The 21,570-nt window shown below is 44.8% G+C and overlaps 1 protein-coding gene across 1 annotated transcript in view; it reads left to right on the top strand.

Annotated features, from left to right (window-relative positions):
* The window catches only part of LOC115477107 (protein unc-79 homolog), a 165,375-nt gene that overhangs the window by 39,863 nt on the left and 103,942 nt on the right, over positions 1-21,570 (top strand). The window contains 5 exon segments of the mRNA XM_030213721.1: positions 3,621-3,676; positions 8,635-8,764; positions 13,335-13,399; positions 17,555-17,643; positions 19,314-19,354. Coding sequence (XP_030069581.1) covers positions 3,621-3,676; positions 8,635-8,764; positions 13,335-13,399; positions 17,555-17,643; positions 19,314-19,354 — 381 coding nt within the window.

The following is a 21,570-nucleotide window of genomic DNA, read 5'->3' as shown; positions in this document are numbered from 1 at the left end:
CACTGAAATTTTAGTGGAGACGGTTTATTATATAATAAGGAGTTCATTTTAGAAGTCTCTAGATGTGTAAGTTGTGGCATTGTATACTATTTGGAGGTGTGTATTCCCTGGGATACAGAGATTTAACAGGGGCATGGTGGTGGTATGTGTGTGTGTGTGTGTGGGGGCATACATTGGGCATACTACAAATATGGCATTTTATTGTAGGAAGACAGCTCTAGATGAAACAAAAATCTTCATCAGTTTTTGCTTCTGCCTCGATGCTCACAAATATGCCAGCTCCCAGTAAAGAAATGGGATCTTAAGCAAGGGGCAAGTGTTAAAGCTGACAGGACAGCCCTCTCAGTCTGGATGCACTGACATCCATCATGCCACATCCCTCCCCCCAACAGTACAAGGACCTCTTCCCCATCTTCAGATCCCCACCCCCTCTTACCAGGGGCTCTCCCTGGTGTCCAGCGGCATCAGGAGTCATTCCCAATTTGGATGTGTCACGGTCCCAGGCTTTAAACAAACAGTCACGAACTCTGGAACTACGTGAGCCCTTGGCCTACTGTCATCGAGCGGCAGCAGGAGGCAAAACCCCCCAAGCAGGACTGGACAGGATTCAGGATGCACTTGGCTTGGCTGGAATTGGATTCAGGAATGGACTTGGCTTGGCTGGAACAGGATTCAGGATACTGGAATGAGCAGGATTCAGGATTTTCAAACAAGCTTGGCAGGAACAGGATTCAGGTTACTCAAGCAGGATTCAGGATTTTCAAACAAGCTTGGCAGGAACAGGATTCAGGATATTCAAGCAGGATTCAGGATACTCAAGCAAGAGTCAGGATTTTCAAACAAGCTTGGCAGAAACAGAATTCAGGATACCCAAGCAGGAGTCAGGATTTTCAAACAAGCTTGGCAGGAACAGAAGCTGAAAGCAAACAGGGCAGAGACAAGCAGGAAGGGGACTGGAGCTGAAGACAAACAGGGCAGACACAAGCAGGATACAAAGCTGACCCACATAGACAAACAACAGAACTAAGGCTGAAGCTAAGATAGAAGGGACTATAACAAGCAAGGCAGACTAGGCAGGACACAAAGCTGACCCACACAGAAAAACAACAGAACTAAGTCTGAAGCTAAGGTAGAGGGGACTAGAACAAGCAAAGCAGACTAGGCGGGACACAAAGCTGACCGACACAGACAAACAACAGAACTAAGGCTGAAGCTAAGGTAGAGGGGACTAGAACAAGCAAGGCAGACTAGGTAGGACACAAAGCTGACCCACACAGACAAACAACAGAAACTGTGGCTGAAGGCTGAACCTAGCACACAAACAGACCGAGAAGAACAGAAGCAGAAGTGCACACAGTCACCCTAAACAAGGAATCAAGACAGAAGTACCCACAGGCACACAGGCTATGAACAAAGCAACAAGAAATCAAGGCAGAAGTGCCCACAGGCACACAGACTAGTACAAGGCAGAAGTGCTACACTGCCCACGGACTAACCTGGAGACCTTTGCATTGCAAAGGCACTGAATGAAAGTGCAGCATTTCCTTATAAACAGGACAGACGCAGGAAATACACAGAACCCAAAGTGAGGCTTGAAACACAGAGGAAGTGGAAACCCTACAGGACAGAGGCAAGAAATACACAGAACCCAAAGTGAGGCTTGAAACACACAGAAAAGAAACAACCATGCAGATAGTAGCCAGCTCAGCAGCTGACCATCGGAAATAAGGTGAGTCACAGTCATGACAGAATGCTGGTATCAAAATGAGTCCCATGACCCTAGTGATTATCTCACTGTACTGCCACTTGGGGTCAAGTTGCCAAATAAGGAGCCCCCTCGCTGAACACCAGAGAAAGCCTCCAGTAAGACTTGGGATGCATGGGGGTAGGGAATGTTGTTCTGTTGGAGGGGTAGGGAAGTGGTCCTTGTACTGTCTGGTGTGGTTTGGGGGATTGAGGAGAGTGAGGAAGGGGTGTTTTTGTGTTGAGGGGGGGGGGTGTTGGGGATGAGGATGGAGCTCTTGTGTTGTTGGTGGGCTTTTGGGGTAGAGAAGGGGTCCTAATGCTGTTGGGACTTGATCCTACCACCAGTCCATTTAACAGACAACGGTCCTCAAGTCAGGCCCACTGTTTGGGTTGCTGTGGCCAGGAACCTGTTATGTTCTTGGCTGCAGCAGTGCAAATTTATAAGATGGAGATGTTCGTTTTTTCAGTGTCTCCATTTCTTAAATCACTGCTCCCACTGTTTGTGCTGGCACATGGACGCACACTTGCGCAGGTCCTTTGAGATATTTTACAAAAAGCTCCACGTTCAGCATAGCCTTTTGTAAAATACATCCCGACCTAAACATCTCAATTCCCATCTCAACATTCTATGTAAACTGAGGCTTTAAATCTTATGACATTTTGGGGCTTCGTTCCTCCTGGCCTATCCTTGTAAATGTATTATTAGACTAAATCAGATAAAATGTGTCTATTATTTGCCTAATCAGCTTCAGACCTTCCTAGACAGTAAACAATCTGTAGAGTAGAATAAAGAAGTAAGGAATGACGGAACCATAATTAAGGTTGTAATGATTTATGTATATTGTGTTAACTTCACTAGATTCCTACCCCCCCCCCCCCCCCCGTTCATATTGAGGTCTAAGGAAGCCATGTTATGTTTGTTATAAGAAGAGAATTTTTTCTTTGATTTCCTGATTTGTAAATCTTATTACTTAATGGCTGTATTATACTTTGCAGTATTATAATATCTGTATAAGTATTAAAATCTAATAAAAATTATATACTAAATCTTATGACGTGAATACACCAGCTCATCAGGCAGCTCACAGATAAGTAGCGAAGCAGTTATCACGAAACTAGTTGCCAGAGCTGCCTCTTGTCTCTGGTCTTTAGATTTTAAGCTCCTTTGAGCAGGGACTGTCTTTCTATGTTAAATTATACAGCGCTGCGTAACCCTAGTAGCGCTCTAGAAATGTTAAGTAGTAGTAGTAGTAGTAGTATTACATATAGCAGTGATTTAACCAGAGCTGAGATTGTGATGTCATAATGCCTCATTCCACCAATGCCTAAGAGCCAACCTCATCAGTGATGTCACAATGGCTCGACTGTCCTATATTTGTCTCACTCTTATCTATTAGATTGTAAGCTCTTTGAGCAGGGACTGTCTCTCTTTGTTAAATTGTACAGCGCTGCGTAACCCTAGTAGCGCTCTAGAAATGTTAAGTAGTAGTAGTAGTATTACATAGAGCAGTGATTTAACCAGAGCTGAGATTGTGATGTCATAATGCCTCATTCCACCAATGCCTAAGAGCCAGCCTCATCAGTGATGTCACAATGGCTTGATTGGCCTATATTTGTCTCACTCTTATCTATTAGATTGTAAGCTCTTTGAGCAGGGACTGTCTTTCTATGTTAAATTGTACAGCGCTGCGTAACCCTAGTAGCGCTTTAGAAATGTCAAGTAGTAGTAGTAGTTATCATAACGCCAAGAGGGTTAGAAAACCCATGCCAGCTCTCTGACTGCACAAACACATGTCCTGTAGTACACTCATGATCATAGTTTCTCTTTCTCCAAACTATCTTAATTGTCTTCATTATTTAAACATCTCTTCCAGTGTACCATTGCCAGTTACTGGAATGCCTTATGAAATACAAGCAAGAAGTGTGGAAAGTAAGTTTATGATAGAATTGACTAAGTGATAGCAAGTGTTTTTGTACTTCATGGTGATACAGAGATAACGTGGGAATATAAGACACATCATGCAAGAAGTGCAAAGGTTTGCAGCTGTCAGGAGAGAGATAATGACCTTCGGGTCCCTTCCACTGCCTCTTCAGACTCCCTCCATTCATTTGAGGCCTCCCGTAGTAACTGACTCACGGGATTTAACCATCAGACCACTGGGTCTGTGAAATCAGCTAACGTAACTTGGTTTCAAAATGATTTAGGCAAGTTCCTGGAGGAAAAGTCCGTAAATCATTATTAGCCACGTCCATATGGGAAAGGTAATGTTGATCCCTGAGTATAAGAAACAATCTAAGCTCCTTTGAGCAGGGACTATCCTTCGTTGTTAAACTGTACAGGGCTGCGTAACCCTAGTAGCGATTTAGAAATGTTAAGTAGTAGTAGTATAAGAAACAAGAAATGGATCTGCTCTTTGGGATCCTGTTGGGTACTTGGAATCTGGAATGGCCACTGTTGTAAACAAGATACTGGGTTTGCTGGGTCAGACTCAGTTTGGCATTTCTTCTATCTGGAATACTGGACTTCAGTGGTTTATCACAGGACAATTTTGAGGTGTGGCTTTTCTGACGTGCTGCTTTCTATACAGTGTCCCCTACTTTATAAAGTTTGTACCTCTAATAATACTGACTGATGTGAATTATTGATATTAATTTAGCACGGCCTCCTAGAGTAATGCTTCTCAATTCAGTCCTTGGGGTACACCCAGCCAATTGGGTTTTCAGGATATCCACAATGAATATGCATGAGATAGATTTGTATACCAAGGAGGCAGTTCATGCCAATTTATGTCATAAATATTCATTCTGGATATCCTGAAAACCTGACTGGCTGGGTGTGTCCCGGGGATTGATTGAGAACCAGTATCCTTCCTACAGCAGATGCAAAAAAGATGACAGTGCATCTTTCCTCACATTCCAGAGTAAGTTTCTGTGTTGCTTTCCTCTGACCTGTCTGCGTGTATGTGTGTACTTTTATCTCTTCCTTGCCTTTTCCAACCAGTCACACAAGTTACACGGAGGACTGGGCTTTCCAAGGGTTAATCTGATCGTGAGCCCTTGTGCCCAGGCCAAGGTTTAGGAAGGACCTTGGCCAAGGCCTAGGATAGACCAAACAGGCGCTATGCAATACCACAAGCCTCAAAGCCCCTCACACTCAGGAAAATGAACAAGCACCACCAGAAAAGGGAAATAGACGACTCAGGCGGGCCGCAAGGCCAATCGGGAACCCATTCGTACAGAGTTCAAGCGTATGGGCCGCAAGGCCGAACTGGAACCAAATCATACACTAGGGAAGGGAAAAGAACAATGAGGGGTCCCAGAAGGGACTGGAGCTCAAGCAGCGCACACAGCCCCAGACAGTGACACAAAGGGAAGGGCAACAGACCAATCTGGTGGATACAGACTACAACCAGAGGGAGAGAATACAAACAAAGGCTACATAGTAACCCAGGTAGCGAGGGCAGAGCCCACAGGGAAAAAGGGAAAGGCAGGGTCAGAAATGGCTGAGCAGGAAAAACAGACTGAAGGAAAAGGCTGCTAGAATTCTCCAGGCAGAGGAGGGCCAGGACCCACCAAGGCCAAATCAAACACAGTACGCCAAGGGCAGAAGTGGACAGAAAGAAAAGGCAGCTTCTAACTAACTACAGCAGAAAAGGAGGACAGAGCTCCCCAAAGTCAAATAACAAACACAGGGCACCCACCCAGAGTAAAAGCAGAACAGAAGGAAGGACTGCCTTCAAAAACACACACAAGAAAAGGGCCAGAGCCCACAGCAAAATAACAAGCAAGCAAAAGCAGACTACAGAGAAAGGCTGCTTTCAAATATAAGGACAGGAAAGAAGCAGGGCACATGAGAACAGAAAGGGTTAAAGCAGATACCAGAGAAAGGCTGCCTAAAAGAGGCAGGACTCACTTAAGACAAATATCAAGCACTGCACATAAAGGGTTAAAGCAGAGTAGCGGGAAGCTTAAACCAACAAAGCAGGAACGAGCTTACCACGGACAGAAAAGCTGCCTAAAAGAGGCAGGGCTCACAAAAGACAAATACCAAGCACTGCACATAAAGGGTTAAAGCAGAGTAGAGGGAAACTAAACAAACAAAGCAGGAATGAGCTTACCATGGACAAATCAACACCATAGCCAGGCAGGGAGAAATGAGGCAGAGGAGAGACAACAGACCCAGCTGCACTGCAGTGAAACAATCAAGGAAACACTGGTTACAACCAGCACACACAGAGACCACAATCAAAGAGAAGAGGAAGCAAACTCCTAAGAATACACACTGTGCCACGAGCATAGACTAAAATAGTAACATAGTAGATGACGGCAGAAAAAGACCTGCATGGTCCATCCAGTCTGCCCAACAAGATAACTCATATTTGCTGCTTTTTGTGTATACCCTACTTTGATTTGTACCTGTGCTCTTCAGGGCATAGACCGTATAAGTCTGCCCAGCACTATCCCCGCCTCCCAACCACCGGCTCTGGCACAGACCATATAAGTCTAAGCAAGAGAACCAGAGCTCAGTTGAGAGGAAATAAGCTAGAGCGTCCACTGTAGGGAGAGGTAAGTTTAAATAAGGTCTGACTTCTGGCGTCTGCTGCTTCAGACGTCAGCTCAATCCCTGACAGGCCAATCAGAAGCGAGTCCCAGTCATTCCCCTGCCTGTCTCAGTAGAATCATAACACCCATGCTTCTTTCTCAGTTTATGCCCAGTATGTTGACAATATTTTTGGAAAAAAGGGGAGAGTAGGGGAAGATAGGCTCTTTCCAATCAATAAGGGAGATGTATATTTGAATAAAATGTAGTATTTATGATAACAGGTTGACTCAACACAGCCGTGTTTCGGCGCCGTAGCGCCTTCTTCAGGAGTCTACAAAACCAAATATAAAACATAAATAATATAAACTATAAATAACAATAATCATAGAAGAATATTATAGATATATTTTATCATAAAAGGCATCTATAAAAGCATAGATTAGAATCGGAAAAAAAACATCAATAAAGATTGTAATCTATGCTTTTATAGATGCCTTTTATGATAAAATATATCTATAATATTCTTCTATGATTATTGTTATTTATAGTTTATATTATTTATGTTTTATATTTGGTTTTGTAGACTCCTGAAGAAGGCGCTACGGCGCCGAAACACGGCTGTGTTGAGTCAACCTGTTATCATAAATACTACATTTTATTCAAATATACATCTCCCTTATTGATTGGAAAGAGCCTATCTTCCCCTACTCTCCCCTTTTTTCCTTATTTTTTTTGTGGGGATTAAGTGCGCCTCCACACTCCGTGTGGCTTTCTTTTTTAGACAATAGTTTTGGACCGCAGTTTTCATTCTTCATATTTAGGCACTAGGAACTCATGCTCCAAATGCAAAAAATGAGAAAGGTCTGAGATGTGGCTTAGTGGTCGTAATTGAATTGGATTGCCCACCATCATTCTGAAAAGTATATTTTAAAATGTATTCTAAGAAACATGGAAATGCTTGAATTGCTTAAGAGAGGTAAATCAGATCATGCTTCATTTGGTGTTAGTAATGGGATATGTACCATGTCATAAATATAAGTTAATAACTATGTATGCTGGGCAGACTTATATGGTCTGTGCCAGAGCTGGTGGTGGGAGGCGGGGCTGGTGGTTGGGAGGCGGGGATAGTGCTGGGCAGACTTATATGGTCTGTGCCAGAGCTGGTGGTGGGAGGCGGGGCTGGTGGTTGGGAGGCGGGGATAGTGCTGGGCAGACTTATACGGTTTGTGCCAGAGCTGGTGGTGGGAGGCGGGGCTGGTGGTTGGGAGGCAGGGATAGTGCTGGGCAGACTTATAAGGTCTGTACCCTGAAGAGCACAGGTACAAATCAAGGTAGGGTATACACAAAAAGTAGCACATAAGTGTATATCTTGTTGGGCAGACTGGCTGGACCGTGCAGGTCTTTTTCTGCCGTCATCTACTATGTTACTATATTACTATGTCAAAGCTAAGAGAGGAAGAGGCACCACTCATTTAAATAATGAATTAGTTCTTGTGATGAACATTTCATAGCACAAGAGGCCCACCTGGGTTGACACAGCTGATTGGAGTGGAGGAGTGGCCTAATGGTCAGTGCAGTGGGCTTTGATCTTGGTGTCCTGGGTTCAATTCCCAGTGTAGTGACTCTGGGCAAGTCATTTAACCCTCTATTGACTCAGGTACAAAAACTGAGATTGTGAGCCCTCTAGGGACAGAGAAAGTATCTGTATATAATGTGTGATTGTCCTCCATCTTGAACTTGATAGTTAAGCAGATCATAAAATGCCAGAATTAAAATTATAGTTGGCATTGCTACACTCAGGTGAGATACAATGCTTCATGCATTAGCCTAAAAATTCTGCTATTGGTCTAGACCAAGGTACTTGGGAGATTTTACGGTTTATGGAGAACCAGCCCCACATAAGTACATAAGCACTGCCACGCTGGGAAAAGACCAAAGGTCCATCAAGCCCAGCACTCTATCTCTGACAGCGGCCAATCCAGGCCCCAAGAACCTGGCAAAATCCACAAATTTAATAATGATCAATGGACTTTTCCTCCAGGAATCTGTCCAGACCCCCTTTAAACTCAGCAAGGCCAGTTGCCGTCACTACCTTCTCCGGCAATGAGTTCCAGAGTCTAACTACGCGCTGAGTAAAGAAAAACTTTCTCCGATTTGTTTTAAACCTACCACATTCTAATTTCATCTTGTGTCCCCTGGTTCTATTATTGTTAGAAAGTGTAAACAAATGCTTCCTACAAAATCCTTGACTTCTATCAGCACTTGTAGCTTCTCACTGCCATGAACACTAGTGTCTTACACAAAGAAATTAAAAGTCATTTCATGGGCTTCCAATTTTGTACTAGGATTTGTTGTATGTGATTGCCTATGGACCCTCCCAAGTCAAGCCACCGGCTGTCCAGATGTTGTTCCATTACTGGCCTAATCTGAAACCTCCAGGTGCAATAAGTGAGTACAGGGGACTGCAGTATACAGGTAAGTGTGAATTAATAGTGCTCATTAACGAATTAATGATATCATATGGCAATAATTCTAAAGTTACCAAAAATTGCGTGCACAAATTTGGAAGCACGCCCAATTTGCGCATGCAAGTCAATGGAATAATTGGCCAATTAGTGCCAATAATTGGCTTTTTAACAAGTAATTATTGGTGCTCATTGAAATCAATTAGGCACGTGATCCCTATGCACGTCCTAAAAAAGGGGGCACAGAAATGGCAGGGTGGTGGGCATTTCAGAGCATTGGCGTGGAGTCCAGTTACGCATGCAATTATAGAATAAGAGGGTTCCGCACGTAAATGTAGGTGGGGCATTTGCAGCACATTTTCATTGGTGCAAACGGATGTGCCTAAATTTACACATGACCCCTGTGAAGTGTTTTTTTTTCTGATCTGATTTTTTAGGCATAATTTATAGAATTCACTCCTAAGTGGTAAAGCATGTGCTCACTTTGTGTTATTGCAATAATTTACACACTGATGTGGGAGCAGAGGAACATAAATGACCCCTTATAGAATACTAACTAGCTAAAAAGGTCGCACCATGACATGATGGTGAGCACTTTGCACAGGGGTGGAATTTGGGTGGCTCATGGGCAGAGTGCATAAGTACGCACATAGATTATAAAATAGTGTATTTTATCATCCAGATTCGACATGGTGTCTGGAAAGAAAAAGGATCCCCAACATTTTCCGAAAAAAACCCATCTTACTGCAGCAGAACCTTCTGCCTGGAATTCAAGACAGTTCTGAGTGCTTTATTTTTCAACAGGATGGAACTCCAGTGCATTGAGTTCGCAGAACAGTCGAGTTCTTCATTAATGAAATCCCAGAATTCATTGAGCCAAGAGCTCAGTGGCATCGTGAATGTGTCAAGGTTGGACACTTTGAACACAAATTATGAATTAACTTCCATTATACTAATGTAGTTTCAAAGGTTCTATTCTATGATTTCTATTCTACTTTTAACCTAACAACGCAAAGTGGATTACAAAGCAGTAAGAGAAATTCCCACTGGAAAAGATTAAAAATCACTAGCGTAATGTATTCTAAATCATTTACTATGCATCAGGATACTGAGATAAAAATAAGTATGTTTTAAGTGCTTTACGAAAGGAAATGTAAGGAGTAATTAAACGAGTTTCAGCAGGTATACCGTTCCATATTTTAACTCCCTGAAGTACAAATGAATGTTCCCATACAGATTTCAAATTCAAATTTACAGGATTAAGAGGTCAATTGTTTTGCGAGCTCAGTGTGCTGAAGCTCCATCCTGTTAAAAAAATAAAGTACTCAGAAATGTTTCAAGTTTGAGGCAAAAGTTTCAGCTGCAGTGAGACGTTTTTGGGTTATTTGGAAAAACGTTTGGGGTCCTGTTTTTTTTTTTTTCCGAACACTGCGTAAAAATGAAGTTAGTGGCTTCTATAAAGTCACTAACTTACACCTCTAGGGGCCATCTGTACACATAAATCCACTATTGACACGTGCAAATGCCTGCAGCCTTCTGAAATGACCTCCAGTATGCACACATAATGCAAGTAGGTTTCAGAAATCATGCAATGGTGTAGCGAGGGCGACTGCCACCCGGGGCGGTTTGCCGCTGCGCACCCCCCGGGTGTAGCATGACACCCCCCCTCGGTGCATCAATCCCCCCCCCCCGAGTGCATTCTTGCCTGCCGTGTGCACGCCGCTGGGGGGGGGGGGGGTGTTGGTTCCGCTGGTTCCCTGCTCCCTCTGCCCCGGAACAGGAAGTATAACCTGTTCCGGGGCAGAGGGAGCAGGGAACCAGCGGAGCCGACACCCCCCCCAGCAGCGTGCACCCAGGGCGGACCGCCCCCCACCACTCCGCCCTTGCTAAGCCACTGAAATCATGTTAACAGCATCTGATGAATTTGTTATCTGTGATTTGGGAGATGACCCCTCCCCCCCCCAAAAAAACAAAACAAAACATAAATGAAATAGAATTGGTTGAAGATAGTCTCTGAAATGTCTGTCTGGGCTGAACTAAGATTTTTTCCCCTTACTATTCACCAACCAGAATATTTTCAAATTCTTTTATCGTTCAGTAACCTAATCACACAAACTCCCTCCAATACTAGCATCTTGAGAAGGAACACAAAACTCTGCAAAAATGCCATTCAGAACCTCTGGGCTCTTCTCCCAAGCTTTAAAGGAAGAAGAAACTAACCAGCTTGTCACACACACAGAAGAACTAACACCAGCTGCACATATCGTAGCAGACCTTGGTTATTCACTCTTACTCTAGCCCAACTCTGTCATGCTGAAGCGTAGCGAGCACAGTCCAGATCCTCTGTAGTCTCTTGCAGGAATTGGTGATAATAAGCTAAAGGGACTGGGTTTTGAGAACCCAGTGTTAAGGCTGAATTTTATCTTCTTGTATGTCCTTGGTGAGATTGGTTGAGTGATGCAATGTGTAATTAAATTCTGGAATTCGCTGCCAGAGAATGTAGTAAAAGCAGTTAGCTTAACGGGGTTTAAAAAAGGTTTGGATGGCTTCCTAAAGGAAAATCCATAGACCATTATTAAAATGGACTTGGGGAAAACCCACTGCTTATTTCTAGGACAATTCAATAGAAAAGACCACAAATTTATGTGTGGGGATTGTCCAAACTATACACTGTTAAACCTTGTCCCAAACAACCATACCGTTTTCTAGACTCGTATTTTCTTTTTCTAATTGTATATGTGCTACAATAATATAATCTTCTGTAGCAATAGTTTTTCAAGCACTGTCATCTTTTACCATTTTTTTCGGAGGATCGTCAGATAATAATGCTGCTCTCACCGTATGAACACAAAGTTCAATGTTCACTTATCCATCCAGGAAAAGAATGGTTGCCGCACAAATCCTCATAGATCAACCCACATCGTTTTTTTCATATATATATAAATTCTTATTCCTTATTTTTCAATGGATATTTTCAAACATTTTTCTTAAGGGTTGAGAATTCATGTTTACACTTATCTATCACATCGGCGCCATTCTTACAACAGGAGAACCTCCGCCAACATGGCCAAGTTTCGAAATCTTCCTCAGGGAAGAGGTTCCAGCTATAGAACAGGTCCTGCTCCTGCATGAGTTTGTGTAGTATCCTGTGTCTCTTTTTCATTTTATTCAGGCTTAAACTTTTCTTTGGCGGGGTGGGGGGGGGGGGGGGACATCGTTGTTAATGGTGTACACTACTGACAACCCCCTGAAATGTTAGGTTTCTTTCCTGTTGTTTTGGGTTAACAATGGCATGTCATTTCAAATGAACATACATCCCCATTATGTAAATTAGTTATAGGCGGCTTGTGCCTACACCCATGTTTTACCTTATAGAGAGATTCAAGGATTCCAGTGGGTACATAAGAACATACGTAAGTACATAAGTATTGCCATACTGGGAAAGACCAAAGGTCCATCAAGCCCAGCATCCTGTTTCCAACAGTGGCCAATCCAGGTCACAAATACCTGGCAAGATCCCGAAAAAGTACAAAACATTTTATACTGCTTATCCCAGAAATAGTGGATTTTCCCCATTTAATAATGGTCTATGGACTTTTCCTTTAGGAAGCCGTCCAAATCTTTTTAAAACTCCGCTAAACTAACCAACTTTACCACATTCTCTAGCAAGGAATTCCAGAGTTTAATTACAGGTTGAGTGAAGAAAAATTTTTACGATTCATTTTAAATTTACTACATTGTAGCTTCATCGCATGCCCCCTAGTCCTAGTATTTTTGGAAAGCGTAAACAGATGCTTCACATCTACCCATTCAACTCCACTCATTATTTTATAGACCTCTATCATATCTCCCCTCAGCCGCCTTTTCTCCAAGCTGAAGAGCCCCAGCCGCTTTAGCCTTTCCTCATAGGGAAGTCGTCCCATCCCTTTCCTCATAGGGAAGTCGTCCCATCCCCTTTATCATTTTTGTCGCCCTTCTCTGCACCTTTTCTAATTCCACTATATCTTTTTTGAGATGCGGCGACCAGAATTGAGCACAATATTCAAGGTGTGGTTGCACCATGGAGCGATACAAAGGCATTATAACATCTTCATTTTTGTTTTCCATTCCTTTCCTAATAATACCTAACATTCTATTTGCTTTCTTAGCCACAGCAGCACACTGAGCAGAAGGTTTCAGCATATAATTCAGGTTTCTCTTTCCCACATGCATCACTTTGCACTTGCTCACATTAAATGTCATCTGCCATTTAGACGCCCAGTCTCCCAGTAACGTAAGGTCCTCTTATAATTTTTCACAATCCCCCTGCGATTTATCGACTTTGAATAACTTTGTGTCATCAGCAAATTTAATTACCTCACTAGCTACTCCCATCTCTAGGGTAGCTGATCAGTAAGTGATATTTCCTCACTATCCGCTCTCACAGTCTCGATGGTGTTTCTTCCAGATTGCTATAGTCCAGTGGTTCATAGGCAGGGCAGAAGGAATGCACAAGCCATTGAAAACAAAAGCATTTTGCAGTTCTAATTTTGCATGTTTTGCAGCCTGTGGATTTTAATAATGAACCTTTTCTTTGGCAGCATGGAATCCCATCCATTGTCAACACATCGAATGTCACAATGCAATCAACAAACCAGCTGTGAAGGTACTGTTCTATGTCCTTTTACTGTACAACACTTTGCACCATAACCACATCTGAGAAGTTAGAATTCAGCCGTGTACAGGGCAGCAAAATGTTTGGTTTCCTTTTGGTTTTGATTTTCTTTCCTTCTTGTCATTTTAAAAATATTTCGGGCCCTGTTTACTAAGCAGCATTATAGGCGCGTTAACATTTTTAATGCGCGTTAACCATGTACGTGCCTACATTATCCCTATAGGTGCCTTAGCACGCACGCTAAGTGTAGGTGCGCTAAAAACAATAATGCACCTTAGTAAACAGGACCCTTCTTTTGTTTTTTGGGGGGTCTTTATTTCCCCTTTTTCTTTAACCCATTAGTGCCCAATGTTCCCATTATAAGCCATATGGGAACAAATTGATTTGTTCAGTGGGCACTAATGGGGGTTAACCTGTTCTATTTGTGAATATTTTAGTTTGGTCTGTTTATAGTGCATAGTAAAAGATAGCAGCCAGCTCCGCTCCGCAGGTTAAACCGGCCAGCCAAATTAAAAAAACAAACAAATTCCCACGTCTTGCCCATATTTCTCCTACCCCTGGACCATCCCTATCCTCCTTGCTTTTAACCCCATAGCAAAGGCTTTTAAAGGGTGCAGAAGTGAACTCCAGGTTATGGCGCTGAAATGTGCTGCAGGATATGAGAGGTCTCCAGCATCAGAGAAGTTTATTCTACTATTTGGCTTCCCATATGCAGTGTTTTTAAAAGAAACGTTGATATTTTTATGTAATGGGCTCATAAGAGATAGTTTATTGCAAGCGCTGAGACATTTTACTGCAGCATACAGGAAAAAATAAATAGAACTTTTCTCACAAAACCTGAGTGAATAATTAAGAGACTGAGATAGGCATATTGGATATGTTAAGGTTTTTATTTCATCAGTGCACAGACAAAAAGTTTAAAATAAAGGAAAAACTAATTTCACAAACAGGTTGTTACGATTCTGCTAAGACAGGCAGGTGAATGACTGGGACTTGCTGCTGACTGGCCTGTTAGGGATTGAGCTGACGTCTGAGGCAGCAGACGGTAGAAGTCAGGTCTATTTAAACCTACCTCTCCCTACAGCCTATGCTTTAGCGTTGATTCCTGTCAGCTGAGCCTCTTTCCCTCTCTCTGTCTGTACTAGTAGAACACTGTGCATCCGTTGGAGTTTGCTTACTCTTCTTGATTCTTGTAGCTTCTCTGTGTGCTGGTTGTTCCCGGCGTATGCTTGATTATTTCCCTAGCCTAGCTGCTTTCCTTGATTAGCTTGCTTCCGTGCAGTTGTGGGTGCTCTGTTTGCTCTGTCTCTGTGTGCTGCTGAGTTCTGGTAAGAACATTTTTTGTTTTTCCCCTTTGTTAGCTTTAAACCTTTGACTGCAGTGTAAGCCCTGCTTCTTCCTGACTTGTGTGTTAAAAGCAGCCCTTCAATTTAGCCTGCTTTAACTCTTTGTCTGCTGTGTTTGTCTCCTGATTCTTGTGAGCATTGCTCCTTATCTGATTGGTGTATGTAAAGGCAGCTTTCCCTGTTTGCTTGCTTTTCCCTTTGTCTCTAGTGTCTGTTATTTGACTCTGTGGCACAGCCTTGTGTATTCTTGTGAGTGGATTCCCTTGACCCTTGAGTGCTGTGTAGCACAGCCTTGCGTATTCCTATAGGTGGCTTCCCTTTACCCTTGAGTGCTGTGTGGCACAGCCTAGTGTATTTGAGTGCTGTATGGTACAGCCTAGAGTGTTCCTGTGGAGCTTTGCTCTTGTAGAGTCTGTGTCCCATTCTGTCCTCGGCTTTCTTTTTTTTCCCTGTGGGCTTTGCCTCTGCTACCTGTTTTTCTGTGTAGCCTTTGTTTGCATTCTCTTCCTCTGGTCGTAGCCTGTACTTGCCAGCTTTTTGTCTGTCGCCCTTCCCTTGTGTCACTATCTAGAACTGTGTGCGTTGCATGTGCTCCAGTCCCTTTTGGGACCCCTCGTTGTTCTTTTTCCCTTCCCTAGTGTATGACTCGGTTCCAGTTCGGCTGTGAGGTCTGTACGCTTGGACTCTGTATGAGTGGGTTCCCGTTCGGCTGTGAGGCCCGCCTGAGTGGTATATCTCCCTTTTCTGGTGGTGCTAGTTGATTGTCCTGAGTGTGCAGGGCTTTGTGGCCATGGTATTGCTTAGCACCTGTTTGGTCTACCCTAGGCCTTGGCCAAGGTCCTTCCTAGCCTCGGCCTAGGCACATGGGCTCACGAACAGTTTAACACAGGTAAATGCTAGAAATAATGGGCTATGTCCTGGATTTCTGATACCCTTTGTAATGAACACATGAGATAGACTTTAGCTTCCTTATTTTTGCTATTTTGTATCTGAAGACTTTGAAAATTCAAGTGTTTGGTTGGTCCATTATAGGCTGGCTTTTGCCGTCATCCTTCTGGCTCATCTGAGCTCTTGAAGACACAAGCAATGGATCTGTGGCCTGCTCATGATCAAGATGTGGAAGAGATTGTAATGAACTGCACATACACGTCTTCTAAATATAGGATCCTTGAGTCAATGAGGAGTGTGAATCACTCGCAGCTTCATAAAACTGATACAGAGGACTATAAATAGGCTGTGTGCTGGGTTCAACTTCTTCTTTTCACATCCTGATTATTTATAGACATGAACAGTTCCATTTTAGACAGAATGTGAAAATAGGTTGGGATGCGTCAATTTCCGCTACTATTTTACAGAAGGATCTGCGGATATAGAGTCTTTCCTAAAATACAGGCAGGAATGGATGTGTATACATGGGCTGTGTGGGGCAGGAGCATTTATTTTATGTGTCAAGTGTCTAAAATATCAGTGGGGGCATAGGTGTCAGAATGGGGGAAGCCACAGTTGCCATGGCACCCCCAAATTTTTTGCTTCATTCCTCTCTCAGCATGAGGTATTTTTCTCCCTTACCTCATGTCCTTCAGGATGACTATTCTATCTTCTGTCTAAGAGGCATGGCGCGGCTGGCCAACTGGTGAGGAGAGGCCTTGAGGTTGGTCAGCTTCTATCTCTTCTGGAAGTTCAGAGGAGATAGGAGCTGGCAGGCCTTGAGCATGTGTAGATGCTCAAGGCCCACGCCAGTCGGCTGAGCGTTGCCTCTTAGGCTGATGACAGAGTTGCCACCCTAGGAGAATGAGGTAAAGGAGTAAATACCTTGTGGCAGTAGAGGAGAGATATGCTGGAGGAGAGGGGGAAGAAGAGGGGACTGCTGGACATCAGGGGCAGGAGTTGGGAGGAAAAAGGGAAGGAGAGATATGTTGAAGAGGGAAAGGGAGGGGAATGCTGGACACCATGAGCAAGAGGGGGAAGAAGGAAGGTAAGGAGAGAGATGCTGAATTCTATAGGGAGGGGAAGGGAGCAGAGAGGTGCTGGAGACCATGGGGGGAAGGAAGGGTGGGAAGATAGAGATGTCGGAGACCATGGGGAGTGGGGATTGAGAGGGAGGAAAGGAAAGAGAGATGCTGAACGTCATGGGGGGGGGGGGGGACTATTGAATGGTAGAGAGGGGTTGGGGTGGAGTTTGGAGTGGAGCTTGGGCACTCCAAACAAAAAAACATTCTGCTGCCCCTGAATGGGGGCAACATGGCAACATACTTCCTCAAAGTGTGGACACTTCCACATACATGTCGGTGTTTCAGAGCAATACACCTAGATGTGTGCGTGTGCCATACATTTTCACATATATATGTGCTCAATTAAGAACGAAGCACATAATCATTCAGCAAAATCAATTGGGGGGGGGGGGGCAGATAAACAAGGGAATTAAGGGAGTAACCTCCCCTAATCCCTCTTGTAGAGTGCTGCCCAAAATGAGCACATACTGTATAAAAAAACCCAGACATGCCCAGGAGCTGTAAATCCCGACATTCAGAATGCTAAGCATCTGTGTCCATTCCCCTTCTGAATTCAGGAATACATATGCAGATTTTGGCCCCACCTTAGTCCTGCCCTAACCACGCCCAAATCACACCCCCTTGCCACACGCATGTACTCTCGATTTGCATGTGTAAATTCAAGCGTTCTAAAATTGGAGTTTCTGTATTTATTTGAAATTCATATGTACACGTGCAAATTGCAAATGGTGTTTTGATTTGAGGACGCAGGGCTTTCACAAGGTAATGTGCTGTACTTTGTGTTCCAGATGTGCATTGATGCTGCCTTATCTGTGGCGCTAGGTGATAAACCACCTCCTCTGTATCTATGTGAGGAATGTAGTCAGAGGATTGCAGGGTGAGTGGCTGAGAAGAAAGGGGAGGTGGGAACTTCTGTTCTGTGCATCAGGGACATAGCCGGACCTCGAGGTGGGAGGGGGCCAGAGCCCAAAGTGAGAGGGAACATTTTGGTCCACTTCCCCGCCATCACCGCCGCCTTGCCGCCCCCACCCACCGCCGGCCTGCCACCCGCCACATACCTTGGCTGGCGGGGGTCCTCACCCCCGTCAGCTGAAGCACCACTGCTGCTTCCACACGTACCTTGGCTGGCAGGGGTCCACAATCCCCGCCAGCAGAAGCACGTTTTCCAGCACTGGTCTCCGGCACCACCGCACTTCCTATCCTGCTGTCTCTTCCCCTTATGTCATGTCTGGCATGCTTGTTTTAATGAAATTGAGCATGTGCGCATGCTCAGTTTCAGTAAAACGAGTGTGCCGGATGTGAGGGGACCCCTGCCAGCCATGCCAGGGGCACAGATCCAGTTTAGGGGGCTCAGGCCCTTGTGGCCCCCCCCCATAGCTACGCCACTGCTATGCATGTCCCCAGCAGCACTGGAAAGTCATTGATCTTGGCTTGATAACTGAACCAGCTTATTCAGAAGCCTTAACAATAACCTAAGATTTGCCATATCAACAGTAGAATATACTAATCCCTGATAGTACACTCAGTTGCAAAAACTGTTTGCTTCCCTTAATGGTGAGATATTCCCCCACTGGATCAAGAACTTCATATCATGAAAAATGTTTTTCGATGAGTGCTAGGAGCACTGATATTTCTTTTTGGGTCTTTTTGGCCGTACAATCTTTAAGTCTTTGTGAGCATGCTCAGTAGAGTCACGATGTTGTCGCCATCAGCTCTCAGTAGAGGAGAGCTTAGCCGTCATCTCCTCACTTGGCACTTTTCAGACTTTTTTTTTTTTGCCCTCTTGAGTAGGTGTGAAAACTGACTTAACCACATATTTATTGCTTGAACTCCTGATTATTCTACCTGTGATGAAGCCCTGCAATGAACAAACCCCCTTTATGTTGGTACTAGCCGTTGAGCCCGTAAAAACGGGCTAGTAAAGGAAGGGGGGGTTTGAAAGGCCCCCTCCCGGATAGGTCGCAGCTGCCCCCCACCCCCCGGAGTTGCCGCCGCCGTCCCCCCCCCCCGGAGTCCCCTCCGCCACCCCTCCACCCGGGCCGGGTACCTGGCTTCACTATTCAAACCGCCGGAACGCAGCACACAGCTCATCTGAGCTGCCGTCGGCCTTCCTTCTTCTCTGCGTGTGGTCATCCCTCGTGTGACATAACGTCGGCGAGGGCGGGACGCAGGCAGGTAAGGAAGGCCAACGGCAGCTCAGATGAGCTGTGTGCTGCGTTCCGGCGGTTTGAATAGTGAAGCCAGGTACCCGGGCCGGGTGGAGGGTGGGTGGCGGCGGCGACTCCGGGTGGGTGGGGGGAGCGGTGGCGATGGCGGTTCCCTCACTCGCAGGTGCGCAGGTTCCCTCTCTGTCACGCCCCCATCATCACGTATTGACACGGGGGCGGGACAGAGAGGGTCTCTACTGCGCATTTGCGAGTGAGTACGCCTCTTGCCATTTTTATGTTGGGATAGCTGCCTTCTTACAGTATGCTAAAGTCTGTTATGTATTGAACATCGTTTGCAATGGAATTAGAAAAACAGACTCCAATAGCATTCTCTTTTCAGGGACCATAGTGAATGGCTGATTGATGTCCTGCTGCCGCAAGGTGAGTTTTAAATAATGACTGGTTGGTACAGTCACTGATATTTGTAAACTGTATCTTACTGTTTTATCAGTGTTTTTGTTGAGATACCCAAGATTCCCGAGACGTTACTTGATGTCTGCTTTTACCTTCAGTTCATCAGAGCTAAGGACCTTCTATACTTGTCGGGTGTCCACTTGAATTTCAATAATGTTTTCACCTCATCACTTCCACTGGGGGCTGAGCTGAGTGTCCGCCATCCTTGCTCACATTTCTCTTGAGTCTGTCAGCTTCTAGTACTCACTTCACCTGAAGAATGCTTACATCTTGTCAGGGGCGTAGCCAGACACCCAATTCTGGGTGGGCCTGGGCCCAAGATGGGTGGGCAGTAGAACCTCGCCCAGTCCCACAAGTGATTTGGTCTCTCCTTCTCTCGCCTGCATGCCATATGGTTTTTCAAACATCTCCCCTCTCCCGTATACCTTTTAAATAGCAGATTTTCACCAGCAGCGAGCAGCAACTAATACACACTGCTCATGTTGGCCCCACACCCCTTCCCTCCTTTGCAACTTCCTGTTTCCACCTAGGCAGAAATACATCAGAGGGAAGGCTGTGGAGCCGGTGCGAGCAGTATGTATGTCACTGCTCACTGCAGGTGAAGATCTGCTACTTACAAGGTATGCAGGAGGGACACTTGTTGGGAGGTTTTGGCTGGTGGGGCTTGGGGATCCCTGCCAGCCACATCATAGGTATGCTGCTACTGGGTGGGCCTGAACAAGCCCACCCTTGGCTACGCCACTGCATCTTGTGCGTTACATCTATACTTGATTTGATATGTCTGAGTACACTGTCGTATTCTCCTCACTCACTTCTTGTCTTGCTGCTCAGACTTGCAGCTGATTTCACCTCCTAATATACAGAAAATTGTTGTCAAACAACTTTAGAGTATAATTTTGAAGATCGTTTACTTGGTTGAACTGTTGTGTCTGAAAATGGCAAAAGTACCCATGTGCTTTGCAGGTACACAGGCTGTTTGAACTTCGTTCCTTTCATATGTAAGAAGGCAGTGGTGAAGGCCGTGCATCGGTGGTCATGCTTGGTCTCCTGCATTTTTCCTGAGTTGTCCTATGTGCTTTTCATTCCTGTTGGAGAACTGTGAAGTGCCTCCATAGGAGCTTTCATCCAGAAAGCAGATGCCTGGACACTGCTTCAAACAAATCTCCGACTGACAAACATAAAGCATGTGCTTTGAGATGCATCTCTTTAGTCATTATAGCCTAACTAATGCAGTAATTACCAAAGGAAACATAAACACATTCCCTTTACTACTGGCCTGAAGAATGTCAGGCATGTTTTATTTTGAATCAACATTTGAGTGCATCTTTAAATAAGGATGCATCTTTTACCTCCAAAGCAGCAGGTACAAGCCACCAAGAAACTCCAGTTTTCACCTGGCATGTAGAATGTGGTATGTGGATGTGGATCATAAATCAAAAGATTTGCTGGGATTTGGAAAACTGTTAGTCGACACTGGTCTACCCCTACACCCCTCTCCCATGTAGCACATCTACTTCCAGCCTTTGTGAGCCTGAGGAACAGAAGCCTGTAGGAACATGAGCCTTGATATGTACTGGAAGAAACAGATTAGTAATCACAGTGTCTTCAGACCAGAACCCAAGGGAGTTTTTCTAAAACTCCTACGGCCAAGAGCAGAGTAGCCCTCCTTGACATTGCCGGAATGTATTCTCCTCCACAATCATGTTCCAAAAGAAAATAAAAGCTGTCTTATTAAAAAATATGTATTCTAATTAGATTTCTGCCTATCCTCAAAGCAGCCATTGTAATTCTCAGGCAGTGGCGTTCCTAGGGGGGCAGGGGGCGGTGGGGGTGGTCCGCCCCAGGTGCACGCCGCTGGGGGGGTGCCGCGCGCGCCTGTCCATCGTTCGTTCCATGCTCCCTCTGCCCCGGAACAGGTTACTTCCTGTTCCGGGGCAGAGTGGGAGCATGGAACGAACGATGGACAGGCACGCGCGGCACCTCCCCAGCGGCGTGCACCCGGGGCGGTTCCTTCGCGGGGAGGGTGTCAGCCCCCCTAGGAATGCCACTGTTCTCAGGGGAATGTTCTGATCTCCATATCCCTATAAGAAGTTTGTAAACCGCTTAGAACTGAAAAGATGTTAGCGGGATAAAGCCCAAATGTAACGTAATTGATATAACTTGCCTGTCTTATGTAAAGACAT

This window comes from Microcaecilia unicolor, chromosome 9 (genome assembly GCF_901765095.1).
Source record: "Microcaecilia unicolor chromosome 9, aMicUni1.1, whole genome shotgun sequence".
NCBI classification, from domain to species: domain Eukaryota; kingdom Metazoa; phylum Chordata; class Amphibia; order Gymnophiona; family Siphonopidae; genus Microcaecilia; species Microcaecilia unicolor.
The sequence above is the reverse complement of the archived record's forward strand: the minus strand, read 5'-3'. Positions and strand labels throughout refer to the sequence as shown.